This window comes from Erinaceus europaeus, unplaced genomic scaffold (assembly GCF_950295315.1).
Source record: "Erinaceus europaeus unplaced genomic scaffold, mEriEur2.1 scaffold_295, whole genome shotgun sequence".
NCBI lineage: Eukaryota > Metazoa > Chordata > Mammalia > Eulipotyphla > Erinaceidae > Erinaceus > Erinaceus europaeus.
This window is the reverse complement of record NW_026647242.1, coordinates 74,137-88,103: the sequence shown is the minus strand read 5'-3', so window position 1 is coordinate 88,103 and position 13,967 is coordinate 74,137. Positions and strand designations below refer to the sequence as shown.

Genomic DNA, 13,967 nt, shown 5'->3' with positions numbered 1-13,967 from the left:
TTTCCTTTTGAGAGCTTCTTTGGAGGTTCTAGCAGGGGAGTGCAGCTACTAGTATACCCTCGACCCAACGCCGGTCTGTCTCTATTCGTCTCTATTCAGGGAAGGCTGTCGTCTTCTGGAGGGACGCACATGGAGTGGTGAGGGAGGAAAGGGACACCCGCCTAGCCAGCCAGATCAGCCGAATCAACCCTGGCAATCAGTGGGGTGACAGATGTTGCAGCCAGATCACCCTCACATTTAAGGATTCATGTTTTGACCAGTGCAGTGGAACAGCTTTTCATGTGTTCATTGGTCATTTGTGTGTCACCTTTAGAGGAAGGAGGAGTTGAATTTGCAGCACTGCATTTCTCCCCTGGGACAGTACTCAGACAGTTACACCACTGATCTCTAGTCAGAACCTGTGGCTCTAAGCTTCAGAATATGTGCAAGGATGAAGCTTTATAGAAAACAGCAAAATTTCCTTTGAGTGTAGCCATATAATTGGTCTTTGTTTTATTTCAGTACCATGAAAAAAATATATCTCCAAGCATAATCTTACTTGCTTCTGATTTCAGATGACTCTTGATATGTCATCTAATTTGATTGTCACGGCATTGGTATAGGATAAGGCGCGTAGGTGGACGGACAGGTATCATTACAACTTTAAAAAGTAGAGGATGGAAGCCAGGACCGACCTGGAACTTTTGTGACTTAGGAACCCTTGTTTTTGCCCCATCACTGAGAGGGAAGAGACTTTGGAGAACACCTGAGGAAGTTAGGCCCTATTTTCCTTATCTGAGAATAAAGAGCAATAGGAAAGAATACCCAGAGGCCGTAACAGGTATTAAGTGTGACTGAGAAAGGAGGTGAAGGTGAGGCCTTAGAAAGGAATAAAAAATGGGCACCCGCTTCCACATGGGGTCAGCCACCTTTGCCCAAGTGGCCCACAATAAATAATAAAGTAGAGGTGGAAAGGTCAGAGGGATAGCTCACCAGGTGGAGCACCAGCCTCACCATCTTGGCTCCCCAGGTTCTGGCCCTGGCATGGTGTGGAAGGTGCTGAGGCACTGCAGGAGGCTCTGGTGCTGTCACTTCTCTCCCTTTCTCTGTCTCTAGCTCTCTGTATGGATGAACACACAACACAACCAGAGCGAAAACTGTCATGTGATTGGCCAAAGATTACCCAGCTAGGAGTCTCCAATGCAGGTCTTCCAAGTTCTTCTACTCCTTCTTCTTCTTCGTCGTCTTCTTCGTCTTCGTCCTTCGTCCTTCTTCCTTCATCCTTCTTCCTTCTTCATCCTTCTTCCTTCTTCATCCTTCTTCCTTCTTCTTCCTTCTTCTTTCTTCTTTCTTCTCCTTCTTCTTTTTCCTCCTCTTTCTTCTTTCTTTTTCTTCTTCTTTCTTCTTCATTTCTTTTGCTTTATTTCATTTGATAGAGAATTTGAAGGGAGGGAGGGAGGGAAGGAGAGAGAGTGAGAGAGAGCTGCAGACCTGCTTAACCACTCATGAAGCTTTCCCCCTGCAGGTGGGGATCAGGTCTTGAACCCAGGTCCTTTTGCTTTGTAATACATGCACTTAACCAGGTGCACCACCACCTGGCCTCCAGTTCTGTCTTTTCATGAGAATACCAAGAATTTGGGGGGAGGCTGAAAATTAGTAATGTGGTCACTTCTGAGGCATGGCTATGGCCCCACAGATTGTCACAGAGGTCACAGTTCAATATTCAGATAGTCTTGAACCAAAGAAGGATCATTTTCCCACACAGCCCCTTAGGTAGAAAGGTAGGGCTGTGTGTCACTGTGTAGTTGGGGCTCTAAAGGCTGTTCAGCCACAGTAAGAACACGGTTGGGCCAGAGAGGTGAGGGAGGTCAGGTAGTCCTGGTTAACTGGCCTTGCCCATCAGAACTGCTCCCTCCCCAGCTCCATACTTCTGATGTTACCTTCTTGGGAAACAGGACTATGAGTGTGGAAAGAATGAAGAGTGAATGAGCTAAAAAATAAAATAAAGGGGGCTAGGCTATATCACAGTGGGGTAAGTGCTTAGCACATGATGCAAAGTGCAAAGAAAGACTGGTGTAAGGATCTTGGTTCAAGCCCCTGGCTCCCCACTTACAGGGGCGTTCTTCACACTTCACAAGTGGTGAATTAGGTCTGCACGTGTGCGTTTTTTTTTTTTTTTTGACCCCAGGGTTATTGCCGGGGCTCAGTGTCTGCACCACCAATCCACTGCTCCTGGAGACCATTTTTTCCCCTTTTGTTGCCCTTGTTGTTCCATCATTGTTGTGATTATTGTTGTTGTTATTGCTGTCATTGGATAGGACAGAGAAATCGAGAGAGGAGGGGAAGACGGGGAGAGAAAGACACCTGTAGACCTGCTTCATCATCTGCGAAGCGACTCCCCTGCAGGTGGGGAGCCGGGGGCTTAAACCAGGATCCTTACGCCGGTCCTTGTCTTTTTTTTTTTATTTTTTATTAAATATTTATTTTATTTATTTATTCCCTTTTGTTGCCCTTGTTGTTTTATTGTTGTAGTTATTATTGTTGTTGTCGTTGTTGGATAGGACAGAGAGAAATGGAGAGAGAAGGGGAAGACAGAGAGGGGGAGAGAAAGATAGACACCTGCAGACCTGCTTCACCGCCTGTGAAGCGACTCCCCTGCAGGTGGGGAGCCGGGGTTTGAACCGGGATCCTTATGCCGGTCCTTGTGCTTTGCGCCACCTCCGCTTAACCCGCTGCGCTACAGCCCGACTCCCCTTGTCTTTTTTTTTTTATTCCTTCTTGTTGCCCTTTTGTTGTTGTTGTTGTTGATGTCATTATTGTTGGATAGGACAGAGATAAATGGATAGAGGCAGGGAAGACGGGGAGAGAAAGATACCTGCAGATGCCGGGGCTGGCCCCGGCGAAAGTAAGAGGCCCTGAAGGAAAGGGGGAGTCAGTGAGATGAATAAGTGACATGTCAGCTGCTTTAGGTGCAGGAGAGAAGTGTCTCTGCCGTTTCTCTGCAGAGCTTTATTTTAAACACTTTTTGCCCAGATATAGTTGACATGTAAGATTGTTTTCATTAACATCAAGGATACAGATGACATCATGTATCATTGTTTTCATTAACATCAGGAATAACCTTAAACAACATTATTATTATTATAGGTATGTATTCTTTAAAAGGTTCTCTAGGCCTGGGGCATCCTAATCTTCCCTTGAAAGTTTCCTGGGTCAGGAGTAGCCTAAATTTTCTCTTGAAAGTTCCTTTGAAATGACCATCTGTGTTTTGACCATCTCCCTGTTCTGACCTTCTGTATGATTAAACATTTTTCCCTGGAACTAAATCTAACAGCTTTTCTTCTTAACCCATTCTTGGATGGGTCTAACTAGATCATAAACCAAGTTTTTTGTAATATAGTAAGCTGTCCACCTTAAAGTAAGCACACACCATGGGGGCTCTCTTCTGGTTAACTTTTACATATGTGAAAGTTCACTGACTTTTAGCTAATGAAAGTTGCTAACTTCTGCCCATAGATCCTAACATTAGCTATGTAACTATAGAACTTCTATATTCATCGTGGATGCTTGTAAGTGAAGCAAGGGGTCTATGGGTGAGAGTAAGTAATAGGGTCTCTTCTCTTTATATTTAGATGGAAATCACAGTTTGCCACTCATACTACAAACCACCCATAGTTCTGGTTTTTGGTCCAAGTCCAGTTAATAGAGAAGCTATAATGGTGACAAATAGCTCCTTTTCTGAAAGCCTTTCAATGGCTACAGCAGCGTCTGCTCTTAGGCCATTTTTAACCTTGTCACACTCACTGACATAATTGTTGTCACAATGTACTTCCCCCAGGGATCTCCTTTTATTGTCCCCAGGTATTATTTGTGCATATCCAATATAGCAAATAGGTCTTTAATCAATGTAAGGAAAAAGCTTCAGTTTAGTCCAGGACTTTCCGCTTTGCAGTTAGCCTTAGCCTGCTGAGGCTGTGCCATACAGCAGGCTTGACTTTGCTCCCACCAAGCAGACCTATGAAGCGACTCCCCTGCAGGTGGGGAGCTGGGGGCTCGAACCAGGATCCTTATGCCAGTCCTTGCACTTTGTGGGGTATCTATCTCTCCCTCTCTGTCTTCCCCTCCTCTCTCCATTTCTCTGTCCTATCCAACAACAACAGCAATGTCAATAATAACAATGATAAACAAGGGCAACAAAAAGGAAAAAATAGCCTCCAGCAGTGGATTCATAGTGCAAGCACTGAGCCCCAGCAATAACCCTGGAGGCAATAATAATAATAGTTGACTTAGAGGTGTGTTTCAACTGAATAAAAGATGAACATTACTTACAGAGGGTAGAAAAGCTGAGTGGCGTGGTCTGGGAGGTGGCGCATTGGACTCTCAACCATGAGGTCCTGAGTTTAATCCCCGGCAGCACATGTACCAGAGTGATGTCTGGTTCTTTCTTTCTCTCTCTCCGCCAGGTTTTCTCATGAATAAATAAATACATTCCTAAAAAAAAAAAAAAAGAAAGAAAAGCTGAGTGGCTTTTTTTTTTTTTTGGTAAAGATTTATTTGTGAGAAAGAAAGCCAAAGCATCATTCGGGTGTGTACGCTGCCGGGGATCGAGCTAGGGCTCATATTTGAGTCTAATACTTCACTCATTGCTCTACCTCCTAAGCAGCTGGTGAGTGTTTTTAATTGTGGATTTAAAAAAAATATTTGATAGAGATAGAAAGAAATTGAGAGGGGGAAGGAAGAGAGGGGCAGCAGCATGGCTTCACTGCTGATGAAGCTTTAGGTGGGGTTCATGGGCTTAAGCCTGGGTCCTTGTGCATGGGAGACTATTTTTAAAGATTTACTTTTTTATGTACGAGAGAGAAGGACACTGTTCGGCTCTGGCTTATGGTGGTGCCAGGGATTGCACCTGGGACCTCTGGAGCCTCGGGTAGGCAAATCCTGTATGCAGACAGGTTGAGTGACTTTAAAAAAAAAAAGCCCTCATTTTGGTTTTTAACATTTTCTAGAAATGTACTTAACTTAGGGATAGGAAAGGCAACAGTGGAATTCTGCCAGCTGTGGAGCACAACCACCTACCATGCAAAGGGGCACCATTACCTTTGCCTTACATTTGATAAGTTCTAGAATTCCAAGGAGTTACATTATCTCCCTGAAGCTCTTATTAGTGACGTTACACATCGTCTCTGACTGGAAAGTGTAAGCCTTCGTGGTGGGTACTTGCTGCTTTGAAAAGATCACCAGTCCCAAGCCCAGTTCGCTACGGGCTTTATCAGGAAATTTTCTGCAACAAAATATTTTCTGAAACATTGTGCTCCTGAACAGAATACATCAGTTGTTAATGCTTTTTTGGTTCTTCCTTTCAAATCATTAAAAAAAAAAAAAAAAATCCAAGTGCAAGGACCGGCATAAGGATCTCAGTTTGAGCCCTGACTCCCCACCTGCAGGGCAGTCACTTCACAAGCGGTGAAGCAGGTCTGCAGGTGTCTGTCTTTCTCTCCTGCTCTGTCTTCCCTTCCTCTCTCCATTTCTCTCTGTCTTACCCAACAATGACAACAACAGTAACTACAACCATAAAACAAGGGCAACAAAAGGGAATAAATAAATATTTTTTAAAAATCCATGTGTTTATTTTATTGTGTTGGGTAGTACCAAACAGTGGTGACAGTTCCTTGTTCTCAGGGTAAAGCCACTCAAGAACGCGGCCACTGAGTTGCAGTCTCAGAACACCGTGTGAAACAGTTCTGTCAGGAAGCTCTGGGGTGAGTAATGCGACTCTGTTGTAAGATTCCAGTAGCAGAAGCTCAGAACAGAAATCAAACATATCAGCGAAAAATACAATGGCAAATTGTCCCCTGCCTGATTGTGTAAGCCGGGGGGTGGCTGATGTAACGGAGAAGGCATGGCAGTGCCCCCCTCCCACGGCCCCCCACAACACAGGCAGCTGTGTCCATCTGGGTTTCTTGAAGCGTCACTTCTTCTCTGCCCTCATTCTTCTCTTTCTTACCTTGCTTTTCCATTTTTTTTTTTACCTTTTTAAAATTTATTTAATAAAAAGGAAACATTGACATATAGGACCATAGGATAAGAGGGGTACAACTCCACACAAGTCCCACCATCAGAACTCTGTATCCCATCCCCTCCCCTGATAGCTTTCCTATTCTTTACCCCTCTGGGAGTTTGGACCCAAGGTCACTGTGGGATGCAGAAGGTTGAAGGTCTGGCTTCTGTAATTGCTTCCCCGATGAACATGGATGGGTGTTGACTGGTCAATCCATACTCCCAGCCTGCCTCTCTCTTTCCCTAGTAGGGTGGGGCTCTGGGGAAGCGGAGCTCCAGGACACATTGGTGGGGTCGTCTGTCCAGGGAAGTCTGGTCGGCATCATGCTGGCATCTGGAACCTGGTGGCTGAAAAGAGAGTTAACATACAAAGCCAAACAAATTGTTGAACAATCATGGACCTAAAGTGTGGAATAGTGTAGATGAAGTGTTGGGGGGATACTCACTGCAGACTATTGTGTACTTTTGGTTTCGGGTATATATTTTGCCCTAATTTATGGATACGTGTGAACATATGCTCTATCTCAGGGGACATGGTCTATATCTAGGTTTTGAGACTTTCATAGGAAGTGAACCGCCTTGAATGACATTAGAGAGTATTATGAAAGGAAAAGTCTCACCCAAGTAATGAAGCTGAAGGGTTGTCATTTCACACCTGCAGTCTCTGGACACAGTCTGAAGTGAAGCATGCTGAGGTGGTACTCGTTGCATTGATTAGGCTGGGATCAGCGGATGCAGTATTATTTGGTATGAATTAACAGGAGCAAGCAGGAAAGTGCGCCCACCCTAAGGCTCCACGACTGGGGGAAATACAGACTTTATAGTAGAAATGTGAGGTTCCTGCTGACAGGGTTCAAGAAGACAATAGATAGTTATTGTTATAATGACATTATTTGGTAATTGGGTTAACTTTGAAAAACCCCTTTGTTAGGATTTGTTGTATGTCTTTCACTTATTTCACTAATCATAATCACTTTCAGTACTGGGTCTTTTAATTATTATTTATTTTTCTTTTTTATTTAATGGGACAGAAAAATTGACGGGGAAGGGGAAGGCAGAGGGGAGAAAAAGGGGCACGCACCTGTAGTACTTCTTCACTGCTTGTGAAGATTCTTCTCTGCTGGTGGGGGTAAGGGGCTTGAACCCCAGTCCTTGCGCACTGTGATGTATGTGCTTCAGTGTGCACTACCACCCAGCCTCTGTGGATTTTCTTTTTTTAAATTAATCTTGGTATTCCTCTAACTGCCCTCCACATCAGCCTAGATAAAGGACTCAGAGCAAATATAGTTAGTAGCTTACCCTTACAGACTTAGAAGCTCAGAAGTTGCTCTTGTGTCCCCTGAGCAACTTGGAGGTCCCCTCAAGAGCTTTTCCATTTTTCATGTAAAAGAGGTTCAAGGGATAGCCGTTTCCGTTCGCAAATAGTTTATACTTTGTGGAGCTCTCCTCTCTGGGGGCTGTGCTAGATGTTTCTGTTCATGTCATTTATCCATACACCTACCCTGGGACTTCCCCCCAGTTTAAGGGTGGGGCAGCTGCACCCCTCAGATCTCAAGGGCATGGAGGCAATTGGTCACTCAGAGCCAGTATTTGGACCCAGGCCTCTCTGACCCCACGGTGTTCATCTTTGTTGCTTCTGTAACAAGTGTGTCCCCTCCCCTTCTGAGAAAAGCCCGCTCTTGTCACAGAAACTTCAAGCCACCACTCAGCTAGAGCAAATGTTTATATAGGCACCAGGGGGTGCCTAGACAGTCGGGTCATGTCTAAGGTAAAAGCTCCGGCCAAACCTTGGAAGGAGAAATTCTGAGGACTAAAGCCAATGTGTCCCAAAGCATCTGGGTCCTCTGTGCCCTAAGGCTCAGTCAGAAAGGAGTCTCCACACACAGGCAGCTAGGAGCCAAAGGACAACTTTGCCAAGAACTGGAAGCCTCCAGGTCCTCAGAGTGGTCTCATCCCTGCCCCACTGAGACAGCTGTCTGGTCTGCATCTTGCCCACCTCTGATCGTTAGTCCACCTCACTTGAGGGAGTATCCATGCCTCAGACACATTTTATCTCTTCCCCTTCAAAAAGCATTATTCAAACTTAAAAAAAAAAAAAAAAAGATTCCCCTCTTGCCTTGACTCCCTTCCTGCTCCCTCCTGCTTCTCCTCAGCCCCTGGGGAAGTGGCCGGGCAGCAGGGCACCCTCTGTGGGTAGGTTGGCACCACCGAGAGGCATGTCTGCAAAGAACACATCACAGGAGGCCTCCACTGTCTCCAGGAGTCTGTGTGTCTTCTGGCACCATGTTAATAGCCACACACTTACAGCCAGCACTCCCAGCACAACCAATTCTGAGGATGTAGTCTGGCCATTAGATGGGAAGGGCACAGCCTACACCTAAAGGGAACTGGGGGGCTGGGTGAGGCTGCACCTGGTTGAGCACACACATTACCGCTGCTTCAAGCCCCCAGTCGCCACTTGCAGGGGGTGCTTCCCAAGTGCTGAAGCAGTGCTACAGATCTCTCTCTGTCTCCCTCTCTCTCTTCACTTTCAGTTTCTCTGCTTCTACCCAATAAATACATAAAACATAAAAATAAAGACCTGTGAACATCTGCACCTTCTGGCCTATGCCAAGAAAGATGCCAGCTTGAGCAGGCAAGGGAGCAGAGGACAGGGCTCTCCAGGTGGGACATGAGTCTCTGTGGAGGCCTGGGAATCAGCAGCCCCTCAGCCCCAGTGGCCTGAGATGAGCCAGCCTACATTCCCCACTTGCTGCTTTCCTGGAAGGGGTACTGGGAACCCCCTAGCTAGCGCAGACACGTTTATTCTCACACCTCCTCTCACCCTCGTTTCTCAGAGGAGACAAGCCCACTTCCAGCTGCCTCAGGACTTTCCCTGGGCTTGGTGTCTCTGCTTTTCTTTTCTTCTTTTTTTTTTTTTAAATGCTATCAGGTTTATCACTGGGGCTCCGTGCTGACACTGCTCCCATACTGCTCCCAGTGGCCTTTTAAAATTTTTTTTCCTTTCTATTTTATTTGATAGGACAGAGAAACCGAGGGAGAGGGGGATAGAGAGGGAAAGAGAAAGACAGCTGCAGACCTGTTTCACCACTTGTGAAGCACCCCCCCCACCCCCGCAGATGGGGACCCGGGGCTTGAACCCAGGTCTTTGTGCTTGGTGTAATGGGTGTGCTCAAGTGTGCCACCGCCTGGCCACTCATTCCCTGCGCTCATCACATTGACTTGCATGTTGGTGATGTGGTGCAGAGTGTACTCTGAAGCCCCACTGAGGCCTGAGTCAAATGTGTTTACGCTCATCTCAGAGCATCCTCCCTGCTGCCTTCCCCAACACACACACACAACACTCTCTCCCCCTATCTCTCTCTGTCTCTCTGGAATTAATTTCCTGGTTGTCTTTCAAGTGAAGACCCCGAGACAGACTGGATAAATATCAATTCAAATGGCAGAACCAAAGTTGGATCACGGTGTGTCTGCTTTCCAAGCCTGGCATTGCTTCCTGCAAGATAGAGAGTAATGGCAACCTGAGACCCCCCGACACACCGTGACCCAACTTGCAGTTGCCCCTCGGAGCTCTGCTGCGTGCTGGACCCCTCGTCCTGGGGTGAGGATGTGGCTCAGCCAGGGATAACACCCCCCACTTCTCTTTTCCCCTGTAGATGGACCTGTCTGTAGAAACTCTCTTCAGCTTCATGCAAGAGCGCCAGAAGAGATATGCCAAGTACGCCGAGCAGATCCAGAAGGTCAACGAGATGTCGGCCATCCTCCGCCGCATCCAGATGGGCATTGACCAGACGGTGCCCCTGATGGAGAGGCTCAACAGTTTGCTGCCCGAGGCCGAGCGGCTGGAGCCCTTCAGCATGAAGCCGGATCGCGAGTTCAAGCTCTAGGTCCAGTTGGCGCCTCTCTCACTGGGGACGGTGTCTGGCATCCCCAGGAGCCCAGCGACACTCTGAGGGAAGCCCTACCAGGTGACTGGGGCTGGGAACTGTGGCACTTCTGACTGAGTGAAGCAGCCTGGCTGGTCTGAAAGTCTGACTGAGCCCTGCCCATCCCAGCCACACTCCCCTGAGCAACGGGAGCCAGGCTCAGGATGGGCCCCAGAATGGTTAGGACTTCCTTGTGGAACTCTGCCTTGGGAATTATTATTTTGCTTTTATCTGCTTCCTTTTCTCCCCCCCCCCTTTAATTGAAAGTATATATTGCCTTGTCTGCCTTGGGGTGTGAAAATATAGAGAAAAGTGTATATATATATATATATATATATATATATATATATATATATATATATATATATATATTATCATTGGGGCTTCACTGGCCTCAAGTGTCCTTTTCTGAAAGAGAGAGAGAGAATGTGAACACAGCAGCACCTAAACTTCCTTCAGTGCAGTGGGGGCTGGGCTTGAACCTCCTGAGGGACATACATTTTAATAAGCTGTGTCTTTAAAGCTGTCATGCATTTTCTCTCAGTAGGCTCTCACAGGCTTATGGACTATGAAGATAACTAATTTCTCCCTGGTCCCTTTGTTGTTACTTGTCCTGCCCTGACTTTACATTTTTTTGCTCTTCTCTTCTCTTCTCTTCTCTTCTCTTCTCTTCTCTTCTTTTTTTTTTTTTTTACCAGAACACTGCTCAGCTCTGGCTTAGTGGTGCAGGGGAATTGAACCTGGGACTTTGGAGCCTCAGGCCTGAGAGTCTCTTTGCATAACCACTATGCTGTCTCTCCCGCCACCACATCCAGGGCACTGTCTTCCCGCTGTGGTGAGGCACTAGTATGACTCTCTGATATGATCCTCATGTGGCGGGTGGCAGCTTCATCTGGGCACCATCATCGGACCTCTCTTCCACCGTTGCCGGTGTCCTTGGTTCTTCACCTTGGAAGGACTGAGGTGTTGGTCTCCAACTTTGAGCCCACTCACGTGACTGGCCTGGGCTTCGAGGGCAGGCCCCCAGAAGTGCTCACCTGCTCAGTAGGTGCCCACCTTGTCTACAGGTGTGCCGGGCATGATGCCAGGGTACCAGAGTGGTTTTGTAATCCCTGCCCTTCTTTCCCAAAGAGACAGAACTCAAACTCGGGACATGTAGGAAGTGAAGCACTTTGTGCTTGTGAATGTGCCAGTGCAGAAGTCAAGGCACAGAGCTGGGATTGTGGGGGTTGGGGGACTGAGCCTGAGTGCTGGGCACAGGGTAGCACCCTATTTTCTTTGCTCCCCCAAACCTCAGAAGGGATCCTTCTTCCTTCCTTCCTTCCATCCTGAGAGAGAAGTAGAGTGGAAGAGACTATAGCACCAAAGCGTCTTTCAATGCTGTGGGAGTTGGGCTGGAAACACATGGCAAAGCAACACACTATCCAAATGCGCTGTTCTGCCAACCCAGGACTTCTTAATTTTTCAATGTGTATTAAAAATTTTAAGATTAAAATGTATTTAATGTACATTACCTTACTTACAGGTGTACAGTATGATGGTCTGGCATGTGTATGTGGTGTATGGTCCTTTCCCTGTACTGCTAGAATTTGGTTTGCTAGGATTTTGCTGGGGAACTTTGCATCTATTTTCACCTTGGCTATTGTGTATGTGATTGATGTCTCTATTTCATTTGGGTATCAGGTAATGGCCTTATAAAATGAATTTGGAATTGTTCTCACTACTTTGACTTTTTTTTTTTTTAATGAGTTTGAGAAGGATATAAAATCTTTTTAGTTTTTAGTGTTTGGTAGATTTTGCCAAACAGTGACATTTGGCCCTGAACTTTTTTTTTTTGGGGGGGGGCAGAGAGGATTAGATTATCATTTCAGTCTTCTTACTAGTAGTTAGCCTATTCAAATTTTCTGTTGCTTCCGTCAGGTTTGGAAGATTGTGTGATTTCTAAGAATTTTTCTAGGTCTCCTAGTTTAACTTGTTGGTATATAAATGTTCATCCAGGTCTCTTCTAACCTATTTCTGTATATCATTGATAGTTTTCATTTCTGATTTTAAGTGTTCTCTTTTCTCATTCAATGTATTTCACTAAAGGTTTGTGAATTTTTTCTTTTCAAAGAGCCAACTTAGTTCATTGTGTTGCACAATTCACATCTCTCTGTGATCTTTACTATGTTCTTCTAGCCAGGCTGGGCCTTGTTCTTTTTCTGCTTGCTCAAGGCATACGTTAGGTTGTCTGCGACTGTCGTGGTGCCAGGCCATGTGTGTCCTTTCTTCTTAGAACCACATCTGCTGCCACCCACAGATTCTGCTAGGTTTTTCCATTTTCATTTGTCTTCAAGTTGTTTTAAATTTCTCCTTTGACCAGTTGCTGTTCACTTTGGGGTTCTCCCATTTTTCTTTGTGTGTCAGGTTCTGGTTTCATACTGGTGTGGTCAGAAAACACGACTGCTATAATGTTAACATTCTCAAGGGTATGAAGGCTGGTCTGTGGTCTGATGTGTGATCGCTGGGGAATGCTCCGTGTGCACTCAACAAGAGTGGCTGCTGCTTATGAAGTGTTCTGCATGAAGTCCAGGTGGTCTAATGTGTTCAGACTGATGTCTCCTCACTGATTTTCTGTCCTGACAGTCTACTTGCTTACATAAATAAATGAAATTCTCACACTATTATTGTGTTGTTGTCAGTTTCTCCCTCTAGGCTTGTTAATATTTGCTTTGTGTATCTTGGTGCTCCTGAGTTGAATACTTACACATTTTTAATAATGTCATATCTTCTTAGGATCAACCCTATATCCTTATATAATGCCTTTTACTTATTTACAGATTTTTGTCTGGTATGAATATAGCTACACTGGCCTCCTTTTAATTTCCACAGATTGTCTTTTTCCATCTCTTCTCCGATTTCATCCTGCATGTGCTTTAACATCTAAAGTGGGTCTTTGTAAACATCATCTGAGTCTTATTCATTTATCAGTATCTTTTCTTTAGAGAATTTAATCCATTTGCATTTGCAGTGAATATTGATAGTTATTCATAGCCAATTTTTCAGTATTATATTTTTTGCTGGAGCTTCATGCCTACATGATTCCATTAATCCTGGTGACTTTTTCTGGATAGAGAGTGAGAGACCGAGGAGAAGAGAGATGAGAGACCACAGCACTTTTCCACCACTTGTAAAATTTCCCCCGTTGTATGCTGCTCCTATGTGGAGGCCAGAGAATGAGGTCTTCTCACTTGTTGCATCCTAAGGTGTGCACTCTACTGAGTGAGTGATTCATTTTATTATCATCATCGTTGTCATCATCATCATCATCATCATCATCTGCCACCAGGATGATCGCTCAGGCTCCTTACCTGCATGGCTCTACTACTCTTGGAGGCCATTGTTTCTTTTCTTCCCTCTAGATAGAGTGTGAGAGAGACAGAGCAGAGACATTAGGACATGGGTCCAGCACCCATGAAGCTTGCCCTCTGCAGGTGCTGCTGTGTAGTGGCCTGGGGCTCAAACCCAGGCCCGTGTTCATGGTAAGATGTGTGATCTCATGGGGGAGCCACCTCCTGGCCCTCCTCTTAGATTTTTTTATACTCGCTTTTCCCTTGACTCTTCCCTTGTTCTCGTCCCCTCTAGCCTGACTTTCTCTAGTTATGTTCAGATCTCTCTTGCACCAGCTTTTTACAGCTTTTGCTCTGCGGTTGCTATGAAGTTCACATGTAGCATCTTATGTATATAGGAATCGATCTTAAATTGTTAGCAACTTAACTTTTTATTATATTTATTTTCCTTTTTGTTGCCCTTGTTTTTCATTGTTGTTGTTACTGACGTTGTCATTGTTAGTTAGGACAGAGAGAAATGGAAAGAGGAGGGGAATACAGGGGGAGAGAAAGATAGACACCTGCAGACCTGCTTCACTGCTTGTGAAGTGACTCCACTGTAGGTGGGGACCTGGGGGCTCAAATCAGGATCCTTGCCAGTCCTTGTGCTTTGCTCCACGTGTGCTTAACCCACTGC

The 13,967-nt window shown here is 45.6% G+C and overlaps 1 protein-coding gene across 3 annotated transcripts in view; it reads left to right on the top strand.

Annotated features, from left to right (window-relative positions):
- Window positions 1-10,289, top strand: part of BORCS5 (BLOC-1 related complex subunit 5) — a 73,251-nt gene extending 62,962 nt beyond the window's left edge. For all 3 annotated transcript variants that reach the window (XM_016185056.2, XM_016185055.2, XM_060183853.1), the window contains exon 4: window positions 9,693-10,289. In XM_016185056.2, coding sequence (XP_016040542.1) covers window positions 9,693-9,923 — 231 coding nt within the window. In that variant the 3' untranslated portion in view covers window positions 9,924-10,289. The remainder of the gene's footprint in view (window positions 1-9,692) is intronic.
- The last annotated feature ends 3,678 nt before the right edge of the window (window positions 10,290-13,967 follow it).